The sequence below is a fragment of the Balaenoptera borealis genome (genome assembly GCF_965194805.1).
Source record: "Balaenoptera borealis genome assembly, chromosome: X".
NCBI classification, from domain to species: Eukaryota; Metazoa; Chordata; class Mammalia; order Artiodactyla; family Balaenopteridae; genus Balaenoptera; species Balaenoptera borealis.
This window is the reverse complement of record NC_138881.1, coordinates 42022265-42036426: the sequence shown is the minus strand read 5'-3', so window position 1 is coordinate 42036426 and position 14162 is coordinate 42022265. Positions and strand designations below refer to the sequence as shown.

At 55.4% G+C, this 14162-nt stretch overlaps 1 protein-coding gene across 5 annotated transcripts; it reads right to left on the bottom strand.

Moving 5' to 3' along the window:
- Window positions 1–2155: 2155 nt before the first annotated feature.
- Window positions 2156–13084, bottom strand: CDK16 (cyclin dependent kinase 16). 5 transcript variants are annotated; one of them, XM_082378197.1, is made up of 16 exons: window positions 12670–13084; window positions 7704–7911; window positions 6964–7097; window positions 6737–6862; window positions 6592–6648; window positions 6379–6493; window positions 5597–5691; window positions 5437–5499; window positions 5060–5183; window positions 4733–4853; window positions 4526–4623; window positions 4336–4441; window positions 4212–4254; window positions 3970–4060; window positions 2509–2586; window positions 2156–2417 (listed from the first exon to the last, which is right to left on the bottom strand). In XM_082378197.1, exons 1-16 carry the CDS (start codon window positions 12679–12681, stop codon window positions 2380–2382), a joined length of 1509 nt encoding a protein of 502 aa, XP_082234323.1. In that variant the 5' UTR covers window positions 12682–13084; the 3' UTR covers window positions 2156–2379. The 5 variants fall into 5 exon arrangements, with proteins under 5 accessions (XP_082234323.1, XP_082234326.1, XP_082234327.1 ...); XM_082378200.1 differs by having other exon boundaries at window positions 7006–7097; window positions 12670–13065; XM_082378201.1 differs by lacking the exon at window positions 12670–13084 and adding an exon at window positions 12229–12631.
- Window positions 13085–14162: the final 1078 nt, after the last annotated feature.

The following is a 14162-nucleotide window of genomic DNA, read 5'->3' as shown; positions in this document are numbered from 1 at the left end:
CTACCACTTCCCAGAGCAGTTGGGTGAATTCTAGTCCGGCCTGGCAATCTTGTCCCCTTTTGCAAGGTCTTCGTTTTCCCCACCTCCCTTGCTGCCAGAGGTGGCCATGTCAACTGATTCTAGCCAAAGGATGGCATAAGAAGTCTGCTGAGGAACTTGTGGAAGTTTCAGCCCTGTTACAAGGAAGCGGTCAGGTAGGGAGGGTGATGTTTTCCCTGCTTGCTTTCCCGTCTTTGGGGACATGGCAGCCATCATGGAACTATAAGGCCGCAAGCTATCACCAAGGTGCTTACAGGGACACAGTAGAGGTCCATCGGCCACTGCCACCGCTAGACTTCAGTAACCAGTCACTTAAGCTTGCATCTCCTGTAGCATTTGCCTGGCCCTGCCCACCCCACCTCTTCTGCCTGGAAGTCTATCCTAGGCTTTGCCCAAGATGGTGGACAGGGGCTAGAACTTCCAGGACAGAGGAAATCGAAGCCTCGACTTGAGACCAAGTCCCAGGCTGTGTCTCTTGACCTCTAGCCTCTCACAAACCACTGCATCCTTCCCAGGGTATTCTCATACATGTCGGTGGTTTCCATTACTTCCTAGACACCAGTAATCCAAACATCCAATTCCATCAATGGCCCTACTCCTGAATTTGATCCATGTATTAAAAGGATTCCCCTATCTACTCAGTGGTTCAAAATCTACCCTCCTCTCATATTCCCTCTCCAACTGGCCTTTCTCATGCTCCCAGCCAGACATGTCTTGGTCATACTGGGCCTCTCTGCCTCACCTCCCCAACTCGTTTTACTGGGCCTTCCAAGTGTCTTTCAAACAAACAGCCTCTCTACACCCACCAGTCTACCCTCTATCTGGCTTCCGCATATTCTCAGGTAAATCTAACTCCTCTCTCCGCTTGATCCTTAGCCTATGCTCTATACAGCCTGCCCTGCCTGTTTCAACTCGATGTTCCACCGTTGTGTGCAACCCCTCAGATGCCTTTTTCATAGTCCTGAAGCGTCTCTGGCCCACTCCCAGTGCTCTTCTAGACGATGGGGACCAGGTATGAATTCTCCAAGGTCCCAGTACTCACCGTGGGTTGAGCCCACCCCCACAGGGATTTACAATCAGGTTTTTCACTTTAGACTTTTTAATATTTCATACAGCGATTATGGTGCATTCAGGAACCCACCCCTCCCAAACCCCCCTAGGAAGGCCCCTGCCCTCCCACCCCATTTGAGGGCCCCAGGGTTTAGAGTGAAGGGGAGGTAACCACCCATCTGGAGACTGACCCCAGAGACTGTCCCTGCCCTGCCTCATCTTCCCCAGGGGTTAGGGGGTAACGCCTGGGCACCCCCCCCCCATGTGCCCCTCTGTCCCTGCCTGTGCACATATACACACTATGGCTCCTCGCTGAGTTGGTCAGTTCCTGGCAGGGCCCCTACTCAACAGCACCGAGTGGGACGGAGGCAGGAGGGCTGGGCTAGGGAGACCCTGAGAAGGAGGCCCCTGCTATGGGACTGCAGGAGGGAAAGAGTGGGGGCCCCCCACCTCATCCATCTCCCAGAGAGTCTCCAGTAGTCCCCAAGTCCCCCTGCAGCTGGGGATGGCAGGTGGGGGTCGGAAGGCGAGTGGTTGAGGCATGCTTTCCCTTAGCTGACCCCAGGGTCTGGTGATGGTCAGGCTTTTGGATAGGGGTTGTGCCCCTGCCATGGAAAGGCTGGGAGCGGGGCTTCATTGCACAAAATACTGTGGGAGGGCCACACAGTGGGTGGGGCCCAGCCAGCCTGTATACAGAGATATTGCATTTAAAAAATGAAAACCTCATTTAAAATAATTAAAAAACAACAATGAATCAAACAAACAAAAAGAAAAAGGCCCACACAACATGAGGCAGGTGGGGCAGGCAGGAAAGCAGACAGGGGAGCCTCAGACCCAAGGCATCACCGTGTCTTGTCTGAGTGGAGATCCCCAGCCTGGGCTAGCTCCAGACCCCTGGCTTGCCGTGGGGTAGTGGTCCTGCGGCGGGGGGATGGGGGGGGTATAATGGGGAGGGGTATAGGCCTGGCCTCAGTGTGGGAGGCTGGCATGGCCATGCTGTCCGCCGGCAACTACCGAGACAGAAAGAGAGAGACACACACAGACAGACAGACAGACAGACCAGGCGAAGGAGCGATGAGAACTTTGTTAGCACCCAGCAGACAGGCCAATGGGTGGGCCGACAGGCCAATGGTCGGGTGTTCAGACAGGCAGCAAGGGACATGTGGGCAGGCGAGCATGAGTCAGGCAGGTAGGCAGGCAGCAAGCAGGGAGGATGATGCAGTTGGGGGCTGCCCTGTGAGGGGTATGGCATCCCTCCAGCTGCTGCCTGCTGGGGCCTCGGTCTGTGGCTTAGAACTCGGTGTCCACCACTCGGAAAGCTGGCCTGCCTGCAGGGGAAAGCAGAGCAGATGGCTGTTGGTGAGCAAGCAGGTAGGTGGACGGGGCAGGGAAGAGGGTGAGGGCCACACGTACCCTTACCTGAGTCAGGCATTGACGAAGACCGAATGCTGGCCTCCTTTTGTAGCTGGATCTCCTTTAGTGCAAATATGGAAGTAGCTGTGGGTGGAGGAGAGACAGGAGTGGAGCATGACCCATGAGGCCACCTAGGACCACCTCCCATGTGGCCCCATCAGGGAAATTAGAAAAAGTTGCCTTTTCTTTGCGAGCCTTGACTTTCATCCGTCAAATAATCCCACACACAAACCAGCTACAACCAGGGAAAATGGAATACAGACTATTACATGACACCAAGAAATCATTAACTTTGTCAAGTGCGACAGTGATATTGCGATTACCACCTGTAAAGTCTAGACAATGGATGGTGTTTGGGATTTGATTGAGATTAATCCAATCAAATTTTAGCGTGATAATGGTATTATTGTTATGCTTAAGAAAATATTTCAGAGATACATGCTGAAATTGTTTATAGATGAATGATGTATATGGGACTTGATTCAAAATAATCAGAGTGATTATAGATAAAACCAGACTGGCCATGAGTTGATCACTTGTTGGAGTACCTGGGGACTCACCATATTATTTGGTCTAATACATAAATATATCTAACTTTAAAATGTCCATATTAAAAAGTTTTAAAAAGTCAGACATAACAGAACACGCCATGTGACTCCATTTCTGTAGGGTACAAGGACAGGGAAAGCGTATCTATGCTTTAGAAGTCAAACTAGTGGCAACTCTAAGAGGGGATGCCAGGAATAACTGAAGGAGAAAAGAGGGCACTTTAGGGGAGCTTCTCACATCCCATTTCTCGACCTGTATGCCGGTCACATGGGTGTTTAGTTTGTAAAAATTCATTGTGCTATATGCTTATGATCTGTCATTTCTCAGTATCTATTTCACAACATTTACTTTTTTTTTTTTTAATTTTTATTTATTTATTTATTTATGGCTGTGTTGGGTCTTCGTTTCTGTGCGAGGGCTCTCTCCAGCCGCGGCAAGTGGGGGCCACTCTTCATCGCGGTGCGCGGGCCTCCCACTATCGCGGCCTCTCCCGTTGCGGAGCACAGGCTCCAGACGCGCAGGCTCAGTAATTGTGGCTCACGGGCCTAGTTGCTCCGCGGCATGTGGGATCTTCCCAGACCAGGGCTCGAACCCGTGTCCCCTGCACTGGCAGGCAGACTCTCAACCACTGCGCCAACAGGGAAGCACCCATTTACTTTTTTTTAAAAGGTAAAGTGATGTTCCATCGGTTTTTATGTACGTTTGAAAATTTCCATGAAAGGTAAAAGGAACTGAAAACTAAAAAACTCTTCTGTAATAAACAACACATCACACACGTGAACAAGGGCATACCCCCCACCCCACCCCACCCCACCCGAGGTGGCAGAGCCAGAGCCCAACACAACCTGCCCAGCTATCTGCAGCAGTCCCCTTCCCCGAAGCCCCCCACCAGCCGGTCCATTCCCCAGCTCCACTCACTGTCAGGAAGTTTGTGGATCCGTTCCCCCAGACTGAGGAAGAATGGACGTTTCATGGCATCTTCTGCGGAGATCCGATTGCGACCTTCAAACTGAGTGTGTGTGTTGGGATGGGGGAGTATTGACACTTTAAACAAGTAGGCTTCTCTTCCTCCCCGCCCCAGACCCTGCCCCTGTAGCTCCCTGTTTCCCCACACCTGGAATCCGCTAGGCCCCAAGGCTGGCCCAGGAAGATGGTCTCACCTGCAGCAGCTTGGTGAGGAGGTCAGCCCCGTCGCTGTCAAGTCTACCACAAGGACAAGGGGACCTGTTTTAAACTCAGTTTGGGTACTCTGGTCCCTAACACCCACCCACCCACCAGCCTCACCGGGGTGCATGGCTCAGAAGGGCCTCAGCTCGGTACTTGGGGTAGTTGTATGTCTTGAACTCTTCATTGGACAGGATGCCCGGCCATGTCTCCTCAGTCGGGGTTCCTGGCGGGGAAGCGGAGTTATCCTAACCATCTCACAGGGCCTCCCTGCATGTCCCCACAGCTCCTAGGGCTCATGCCTCCTCACCCAAGATGCGGAAGATGAAGTGCAGCTGTTCCTCCACCGTGGAGCCCGGGAAGAGGGGCCGGCCTGTGGCCATCTCATAGAAGATGCAGCCCACACCCCTGGGCAGGGAGTGCACAGTGAATACGGAGGTAGTTGGCCAGTTGGCTGTTGTGACCAAGCCACCCCCCTTCACCGCATGGCCCCTGCCACACTTCGACCTGTCCTCACCACATGTCAATCTGAGTGGAGTAGTCTGTGGACCCGAGCAGGATGTCGGGGGGCCGGTACCACAGTGTTACCACCTCATTGGAGTAGGTCTTCGTTGGAATTGACTTGGCCCGGGCCAGGCCTGGTAGGTGGAGAGAAAGAAGGGGCAGCTGGGATTGAGGAGGTTGCGGGCAGTCTGGGGGAGAATGCAGTTAGGACTGAGGGCATCCTAAGCAAAGCCTGGAGGGGCTGAAGGGGAGGGACTGAGACTAGGTGGTTGTGGGGAAGGGGGAGGCTGGGAGAGTAAGGCTGGGGGATCACTGGGAAGAAGGCAGAGGCCAGGGGTACCAAAGTCGGCCAGCTTGAGCTCTCCTCTCTCATTGATGAGCAGGTTCTGGGGCTTGAGGTCTCGGTGTAGCACCTTCTGCCGGTGGCAGTAGGCCAGGCCACGGAGCAGCTGGAACAGGAACAGCTGGGGACCCAGGAACGGCAGGCAGAGGTCAAAGAGTATCCAGCAGCCTGACCCCCAGCAGGCACTGCTCCCCCTCCCAAAGACAGGCACTGAGCCCAGAGCCTTGTCTCACAAAAGAGGATAGGGTCCCAATGCCCTCCAAGGGCTCCCAGCAAAAAAGCCAAACGGGAAAAGTCTGTTTCTGGGAGATTTGTGGGATGGAGTGGGTGAGTGGGGGGCCCCCTTGTGCCCCTGCTTCCTGCCCCACACCCACTTTCACGTTGTGCATGTTGATGACGTTCCCACAGTCATCCAGGTACTGCTTCAGGTCCTTGTCCTGAGGAAAAAAGAGCAGGTAGAGGAAAGAGGGTCACATCCTGTGGCTCCTGGCCATCTCCCCACCTCCCCCGGGACCCACTGCCACCCAACCTTACCAGGTACTCAAAGACAAGGGTGAGGGACTTCTCTGTGTGAATGATGTCGTGTAGCGTGACGATGTTGGCGTGTTTGAGGTCCTTGAGCAGGGACACTGCAGGAAGCAGGGGGGTGGGACAGGGGAAGAGTCAGGGCCCACCCTCAGAACAGAGGCAAGGAAGAGGACCAGACCGGGTCGAGCCCAGGTGGCTTGGGGTGGTGGCTCACAGCCACCGGCTCTAACCCACCTGATACCAGGAAGAAGGTGTGTCCCCAAGTTCCAGATGTGGAAACTAAGGCTCAGAGAAGAGTACAGAGCAAGAACCTGGGATTGCAGCCCCAGGCTTATGTGACACTAGATTTTCACAACCAGTTTTTGGTTTCTGGAAAGCGCCCTTGATCCAATCCTCAGTACACAGACCTGCAGCTTCGTGTGAAAATGAGTTTGCACACTCAATTACTATGCAATTCAGATTCATTCCATGTGAAATTCTGACTAGAAACTATTGTGTCAAGTAAACTGGTGAGCACTTTCAGGGATATTCTCAGAACCAAAGCAAGCACCCTGCTTTACAATTCACCTGCCTCTTCTCCACACAGGAAGATTCCTGGTTACCCTGATTTATTATATGGATATGTGGGTGATGGGCACTTTCTCATGAAGCCCAGAACATCAGGAGGGAAGTCCCAGAACCCCTAGTCCCTGTCCTCACTATGGGTGTGTGTGTGCGTGTGTGTGCGTGCACGCGCACACCATGGGGAGAGCCCGGGAAGCCTGGGGCAGATGGGATGGGGCCTGTACCTTCTCGGATGGCGGTGCAGGGTGCCCCCTCTTCGTGTTCCAGTCTGATCTCCTTGAGTGCCACGAGGTTGTCTGTGAGCTTGCTTTTGCCTTTGTAGACGGTGGCATAGGTACCCTGGAATGTGAGAAAGAGTGACAGGACACGAGCTATGAAGCTGCAGGGAGTTCCCACTGACCCCCAGCCCTACCATGGGCCTCCTGGCTGTCTCTCACCTCTCCCAGCTTGTCCAGCTTGATGTAGGTCTCCAGTTTCCCAAAGCCAATCTCAGACTGTGGGGCAAAGGAGGCAGGCTGAAGTAAGCTCAGGGGAAGGGACTGGGAGGAGGAAGAGGAGGAGACAGGAAGAGAAGATGCTCACGAGGCTGACACGGCGGAGGCGGCGGCTGAGGGGCTTGTCGAAGATGGGGCTATTGAGGGTCAGCTTCTCAAGGTAGCCCTCGGGCAGCCGGATGTCGGCTGGTAGTGATAGGCGCTTGTTGATGTCCTAGCAGGCAAGATGGGGGAGAAACAGGACCATGAGCTCCAACACCCCAGGTCCGACCCTCTTTTCCAGCCCCGCCACTGCCCGGACAGGGGGTTCAGCACCTCAGTGGAGATCTTGCGTGGGGGATGGTTGCGCATGCGCACCCTCACTGGTGACTGCACCTCATCCGAGGACGTGGCTGAAGCCTGGTCACTTTCCCCGTCAGACCCCATCTTCAAGTCCTCGTGTACAATCTCTGGTAGTGGGGACAGGGGGAGGGCAGGCCGGGTGGGCTCAAAAGCCCCAGGACAAATCCCCCCACCCTCCCGTAACACATTCCCTCATCACACACGTATGCACATGGCCCCCAGAGCAGCCTGGAGTCCCTCAGGGAGAGGGTGGGAAGGCCCAGGGAGGTTCACACAGGTCAAGACAGGTTGAACTGGGAGGGCAATAGTCACCTAGTGGAGCACCCCGCGTCAGCGGCGAGCTGAAACTGCAGCTGGCCCAGAGCCAGTGGGCAGGCAGCAGCAGAAGTAGCCAAATGCCCTGGGAAGGCAGGCCTAGGGCAGGCAGGTGCCAGGAGGCCTGAGGGGGCCGTCACAGAGCGCAGGAGAAGGGCAGAGGGAGGCTTGGGGCAGCTGTGGCAGGCGGGGCACCCTTCCTCCCCGCTGAGGCCTGGGCACAAAGCCAAGGAAAGGGACACAGATGGACAATAGAGAGAGGGTGTTGAGAGAGGATGGCAGAGATGAGGGAGAAAATGGAGAAAGGGAAATGAAAATAACGCAAGTTTAAGAGGAACTCAGTTGGAAGGCAGCACCCCTGGGACCAGTCTGGGAGTGGGAATGGTCAGTGGACCCACCTGGTGCAGAGCTGAGTGGGCCCCGTCCAGAGCGAGGTTCCCCAGAGGCAGCATGTGTGGGGCCCTCTCCAAGGTCACTGCCGCCGCCACCACCACTCTCATCCAGGCCTATCTGTTCAGGGGCACCATTGGTCTTATCTACACCTCGGCCCCCTCGGAGTGTCATTGACAGCTGCCGTTTGATCTTCTTCATCCGATCCATGGCGACCTGCGCAGGGGATGTGGATGCGAATGGGTCCCACATTAGCATCTGCCTGACACCCATGGGCCCCCTAAAACCCATGACAACCCAGTGAGGTGCACTAACATGAACCTGTGTCAGTGCCCACCCAACCACTGTGGAGTCCTGGGACCACTCAGGATTCCTGGAAACCTGGCATGGATGGAGACCCTTGTCAGTGCCTGCCACCTACGATGACCAGCCCCAGGGCACCCTGCTCCTAAGGAGCCCACCTGGGTACTGAGGCTTGGGTGGCTGGCTGAGGGAAAGGGCCCAACTGGTGGCGTGTTGGCTTCTATGGGGGTACCCTCACTGTGGGAGCAGAGGGCTCCACAGCAGGCATTCTCGGGTGCAGCAGCACTGATGGACCCAGCCATTGGTGTGGCGGGGGGCTCGCCCAGGACGCCGGATCCACTGACACGGCCCCGGGCATGCCCACAGAACGGCATGTTCCACTGGCACCAGCCCACATCACCCCCAACTGCCAAGGCGCAACGCTCCCCGCGACCACAAGGACCCTCCCGCCTCCCCCAGCAGCCATGGTCAAGGTGGCTAGAGGACTACCCCACTGGGCTACCCAGGTGAGGGGTGCAGGGAGAGGGAGGGGGAGTCCTGCCCAGACCCAACCACTGGGTGGGGTTGTGAGGGGATCTAAGTCTACCAGCTGTCCTGAGAGCTGCTGGAAAGGTTCCATCAGGTTGAACCCAGATTTTACCAGATTTTTACAAGCCAAGTCACATTTCTCCTCTACCTGAGAACGTACCACGTGTCCCTTATCACCCCAAATAAACGTCTCAGTCCTTAATGTGGCCCACAAGGCCCCCATTCACACCATTACCTCTCTGGCCTCACCGCCCCCTCGTTGCTAGTTGCTGTTCTGCAACCGCACCCAAAAGTCCCACCTCAGGGCCTTTGCAGTGGCTGTTCCTGGTACTTAGAAGACCCTTCCCCTAGATTTCAAAATAGCTCACTCCCTCATCCCCTTCAGGCCATTGCTCAAATATGACCTTTTTCACAGATAACCATGAATAACCCTATTTAAAATTGCAACCATTCTGAGCCCCCTCACCTTGCCAATTACCCCCCCAGCACTTATCACCTCCTCAGAAATGACACCATCTAGTTATTGGTTTCTTTATTCTTTACCGTCTGTCTCCTCACCACCATAACTAGAAGATCAGCTCCGCCAGGGTAGATTTATGTCTGTTTAGGTCACGGCTGTATCCTGAGGACCTGGAACAGTGACTGACACAGAGTAGATGCTCAAAAAGTGCTTATGGCAGAAATTAATGAAGCAGGGGGCTAAGGGCCTAGGACCAACATCTGTCAGGGTGAGCAGGGTGAGTCCCTGCTACTCATGAACAACCCCAGACAAGGTGGCCCAGGGACACTGGTATCAGCAAGAAGATGGGGCTGCTAGAGGGAACGGGGCCACCAAAAGGCTTAGGCCGGCCTTCTTCTGCTTCCTCCTGGGCTCTGGGCCAGCAAGGAGGGGGAAAGACCTGGCCCAGGAACCATCTGGACTCACAGCAGGGCCTAAGATGGCCCTGGGCCCAAGGGAAGTGGAGCTAGATAGGAGGTTGAGGATGAGGCTGGGGCTGGATTCGAAAGAGAGAAGTGGGTCATCTGTTACCTTGAATTCAGGTGCTTACCCTAGCGGTCCCCATACCCCACTTCTGCCTGCCTGAGCTCATCACCCCCAGAAGGGGTAGAGGGGCCAGCCTAGCAGAAAGACCCAGTAAAGAGGATGAAGTCCATCCAAAGAACCCAAGATAACAATAACAAAAAAAATCCTGACCCAGGAGGCTGAACACTGGACCTGAGGCTGAGGAAGGTGAAGCATGGCCAGCCCCCAAAGACTGTTTTCCATACGTCCATATGGCATGGATCCCCAGCCGCTTTGCCTGTTGTGGCAGGGAATGGGGGAGCTGGGGGGACTGTAAGTAGGGCTGAACGGAGGATGAGGAAGGAACCCGAAGGAGCCATGGGTCCATGACCTCTAAGTGGTAACCCCAAGGGCTGGACATATTCCAGAGTTCAGTTTTGGGGGGATTTTAGGAAGATAGGGTACAAAATCTGTGTATCATGCAACGCCCCCAGCAGGGGGACCCTGGACAGGGCCCTGTGAACAGAGACACTTGAACATTAATCTGCAGTAAAACTTTTAAATATCATTTCAGTTTTCTGAGATTTTTAGGTTTTAGAATACTGAAGGAGCAAGAAACTGGATACACAACCCCACTCAGAAAAGGGCACATGTCCGTCTTGACCCCCTGAGGGGATACTTCCATCCTCAGAATACTGGACTCTCACAGTGTCCTGCTTCCTTCAGTACACACTGGACCCTCTAGAAGGCTTCTCTGCCTTGTAACTGCCAGCGGCACCGCAATTTCCCTATTTATCTCTAACCCCCATCAGCACACAAAGCCTCAACAGAGCACTAAGCTCAGTTAGCACACCACTGGCCCCTCTAAGTTAACTCTTAGCACCACATGCTGCTGCCTGTTATCTTCTCCACAGCACTCACTGTTCCCCCAACATGATTCCGACCCCTATTAACATGCACTTGGGACCCCCTACAGCAGTAGAGGGTAACCCACATTAGCACTCACTGGACCTTCACACTACCCTGAATCCCATGAACACAAAGTGAATCTTGCAGATCCCTGACCTGGTTTTGCCCACACTCAGATCCCTCCACAGCTATGATCATCACTGACACATATTCTGGTCCTCCCACTACCCTGTCCCGCCATATCCCATCAGCACAGGCTGGACCTTCACTTCACCCTGACCCCTATTAGCACACACCGGGCCTCACAGTGCCTCCCCATTACCACACCCTGAACCTGTACTCAGCCCTAGTCCCCAGGGACACACAAACACGCTGTTCTATAATGGCCTGACCCTCATTAGCGCACACAGATCTTCATTCAGCCCAGAACCCCATTAACACACTTCAGCTCTCCATGGCGCTAATCCACTTTAGCACACCTAGACCGTCACACGTTCCTGTCCTTCATTTCTCTTTGTTTCAACTCCTCCACAGCTATAACCCCTGTCGGTTGACAACTGGATCCCTTCACAGCCCTGATCTTCCTTATTGTACACAAGATCCCCTCCACAGCTCTACCCTCCATTAGCACTCCTGGAACCTCAACGCACCTCAGTCCCCCAAGAACACACTGTCTTCACAATGTTCAGACGCTCATTAGTATATTCCAGACCTCATACTGCTCTGATTCTCCCCCCATTGGCACACATTTAAGCGCCTCCATGCCTCTAAATCCACATTAGTAGTCACTAGAACTTCATATATTACCCTGCTCCTTCTTAGGGTGTCCTAGAGTCTCACATCCCTTGACCTCATGGACCCACACACACTGATCTCACACCATCTTGATGCTTAATACACTGAACCTCTTACAGTGCTTAGATACTTCCCTCACCAGCAACCCCCCAACCCCCACACACATATATCCACAACTCTGATACCCATTAGCACAGGCTCAGGTCTTCCACTACTCTGCCCCCATTAGCACATACTGGGCCTCATACTACCCAGACCTTTATTACCATATGCACATACCCTCGAGAGCTATGACCCCCATTAGTACCCTCTCAACACTGGAGTTCTTCCACTACCCTGTCCTCCATGAGCACACTCTGGACCCTCACACCCCGCAGTCCGTCATGGACAAATACACAATATTAACACCATCCTGACCCCCCCCCCTTACCACACACAGGGCCTCAGAACCCCGATCCTACTGGCACACCTTCTGGTACCTCTACCACCTTATCCCCCCAGTAACACACACGGGGCCTTTCTACAGCTATAACCCCATTTGCATATCTTAGCACTCCTCCGACGTCCTCTCCCTTGTTATACATCCTCAGGTCCCTCCATCGCCCTGCACCGCCCCTCCGTTAGCACACACTGGGCCTCAAAACCTTACACAGCGGTAAGACTTATTACATGCTCCGACCCCTCCACAGCTCAGGCCCCCGTTAGCAAACCTCGAGTCTTTCACCACTCTGCCACCCATTTACACACGCTCTGGTCCTTCGATTACCCTGCTCCCCATTAGCACCCAAAGTACTTCCCATCCCCAGCTCCCAGACCAGGCCCAGGGCGGGGCCAAGGTCAGGGAGGCCCCAAATGACCCCCGGCCCGGCGCATTCTGGGAAACTCGCTGGGGGAGGGGACACATGCCAGCAGTGCAGCCCGGCAACGCCCGGGGTCTGGGTTGGTTCTGCAGGAGGAAGGGCAGCCCCCACCCCACGCCTCGTGGACGCGCTCACCGGCGGGGGCGCGCGAGCAACCTCAACGCCGCGGGGCCGGCGCGGCGGCGCCTGGGGCGGCGGCCCGGGCTGAGGCCGCGCGACCTCCTTCTCCTCCTGTTCGCCGCAGGCGCCCGTCCCAGTAGTCTTCGGCCATGGCTGCTGGGCCCGGGCCGCCGCCGGCTGAGGAGGAGGAGGCGGCGGCGGCGGCGGTGGCTGAGGCGGAGGCGGCGTCCCGCTTAGCCGGCCATGAGCTTGGCCGCTGCGGGCGATGCCCCTGGGCTCGCTGGCGCCGGCTAGAATCCGAGAGCTCACGGCGGCTCGCGGTTCAGAGCCGACCGCTCGCGGAGACGCGGCGGATCCCAGGGCCGAACAGCCAACGGCCCAGCCGCTGCGCGCGCCGCGCTCCGCGCATGCGCACGCACGCGCTGGAAAGGGTGAAGTGGGAAGGAGGGGACTCACCTCGGACTGCATGTACCAAAAGACCCGTCCGCAGCGGGAGGGGGCGCGGCCATTGCGCGCCCACTGGGGAATGTGGCGCCGGCCCTGGAATGGCGCCCGGGGGGAAGTGTAGAGGTTGTTTAGTACTCAGTTCCGATCTTGCTAGAAGTTTGCTAACGCTGAAGTGGGCAGCAGCCAGTGACCAGCGTGCCGGTCACCACTCGGTCCCCCTACTCCGTCTCACTTGGTACATCCCCATGATAGCAAACGGGACTTTTGGAAGGAGGAAAAAGATAAGGCAGTCAGTCCTAGTCCCTTGAGGTGCCTCCGGAGGCAGGGACTTTAAAGGTTCGCGAGAAGATGACTTTTCTAGGAGAAGCGGCCTGGAGAATCACTGGCCTCTACCACCTTAGATAGGACAGAGTCTAGCCCCGCCCAGCTGCTCCTCCCCGACCGCGAGCTCTTTCCCACTGTGAATGTGTGCGGCCCCGCCCTTTGAGTTTGTCGCCCATCCAATCGGATTTGCTCCCTGGGGTGAGGCAGAGCAAGAATAAAGGGCGTGGCCTGGTTGGAGAGGCGTGATTTCGCTGTCCCGGCCACGCCTCTGTCAGGTTTTCATTGGTTTCACCGCCGAGGGGGCGGGGCCTCCTTTTTGTTCTCTTACAATGGGTCGAATGTCTCGCAAGGCGATTGGTCAAAAGATCGTTCAATCGAATTTCGTCCCGCCTTTAACCCCTCCCATCCCCATCAGCAAAGCTCACGGGGTGGAGCCTAGGCTGAAGGGAAAGACGGACCTTTACAGGGGCGAGCGCATTACTACGCATGCTTGGGACTTCGGGTTGGAAGGGGTGCTCTTTTCCGCCTCACGCGAGGATTTGCACCCTAAATTGGGTTTTACTGCCACCTCTCAACTACCTCTTCTGGCCCGCCGGAGCCCCGCCCATGGTTCCCCCTGCCCCACCTCCTGGGCTCTCCGGTTTTCATTTTATTTATTGGGCGCCTGTTGTGTGTCAAGCACTGACAAACCGACCTAATCCCTCACCCGTCTCTGCCTGCAAAACTCCTACACTATCACCAAGCCCAGTTTAAATGGCAGCAGACTCCGTCCGGCAAGCCATCTGGAACATCTTTACACGGCACCCCAGTCCAAAGCCAGCTTCCCCACCTCTTCTGGGCTTCCCCTTATGGTACCCTTGGTCACACCAGATCATATTAACGAGGATTTACCGGAGCATGTCGGGAGTGGAAATATTTGACAAAGACAAGAGTCCACCTCGTGATAGATGATCGCGTCCATCACTTCCCAGAGCTCATCTCTTAGCCTTCTCACTCGGCTCCAGTCGTACTAGTATCCTAGCTGTTCCTGAATAAAGCAGGCACAGTCCAGCCTCACGGACTTTGCACTTGCTGTTCCCTTTGCCTGGAATGCTCTTTCCCCAGATATCCACTTGCCTCATCTTTTTCCAAGTCCTTGTTTCAATGTCACCTTCTTCATGAAGCCTTCCCTGACTCCC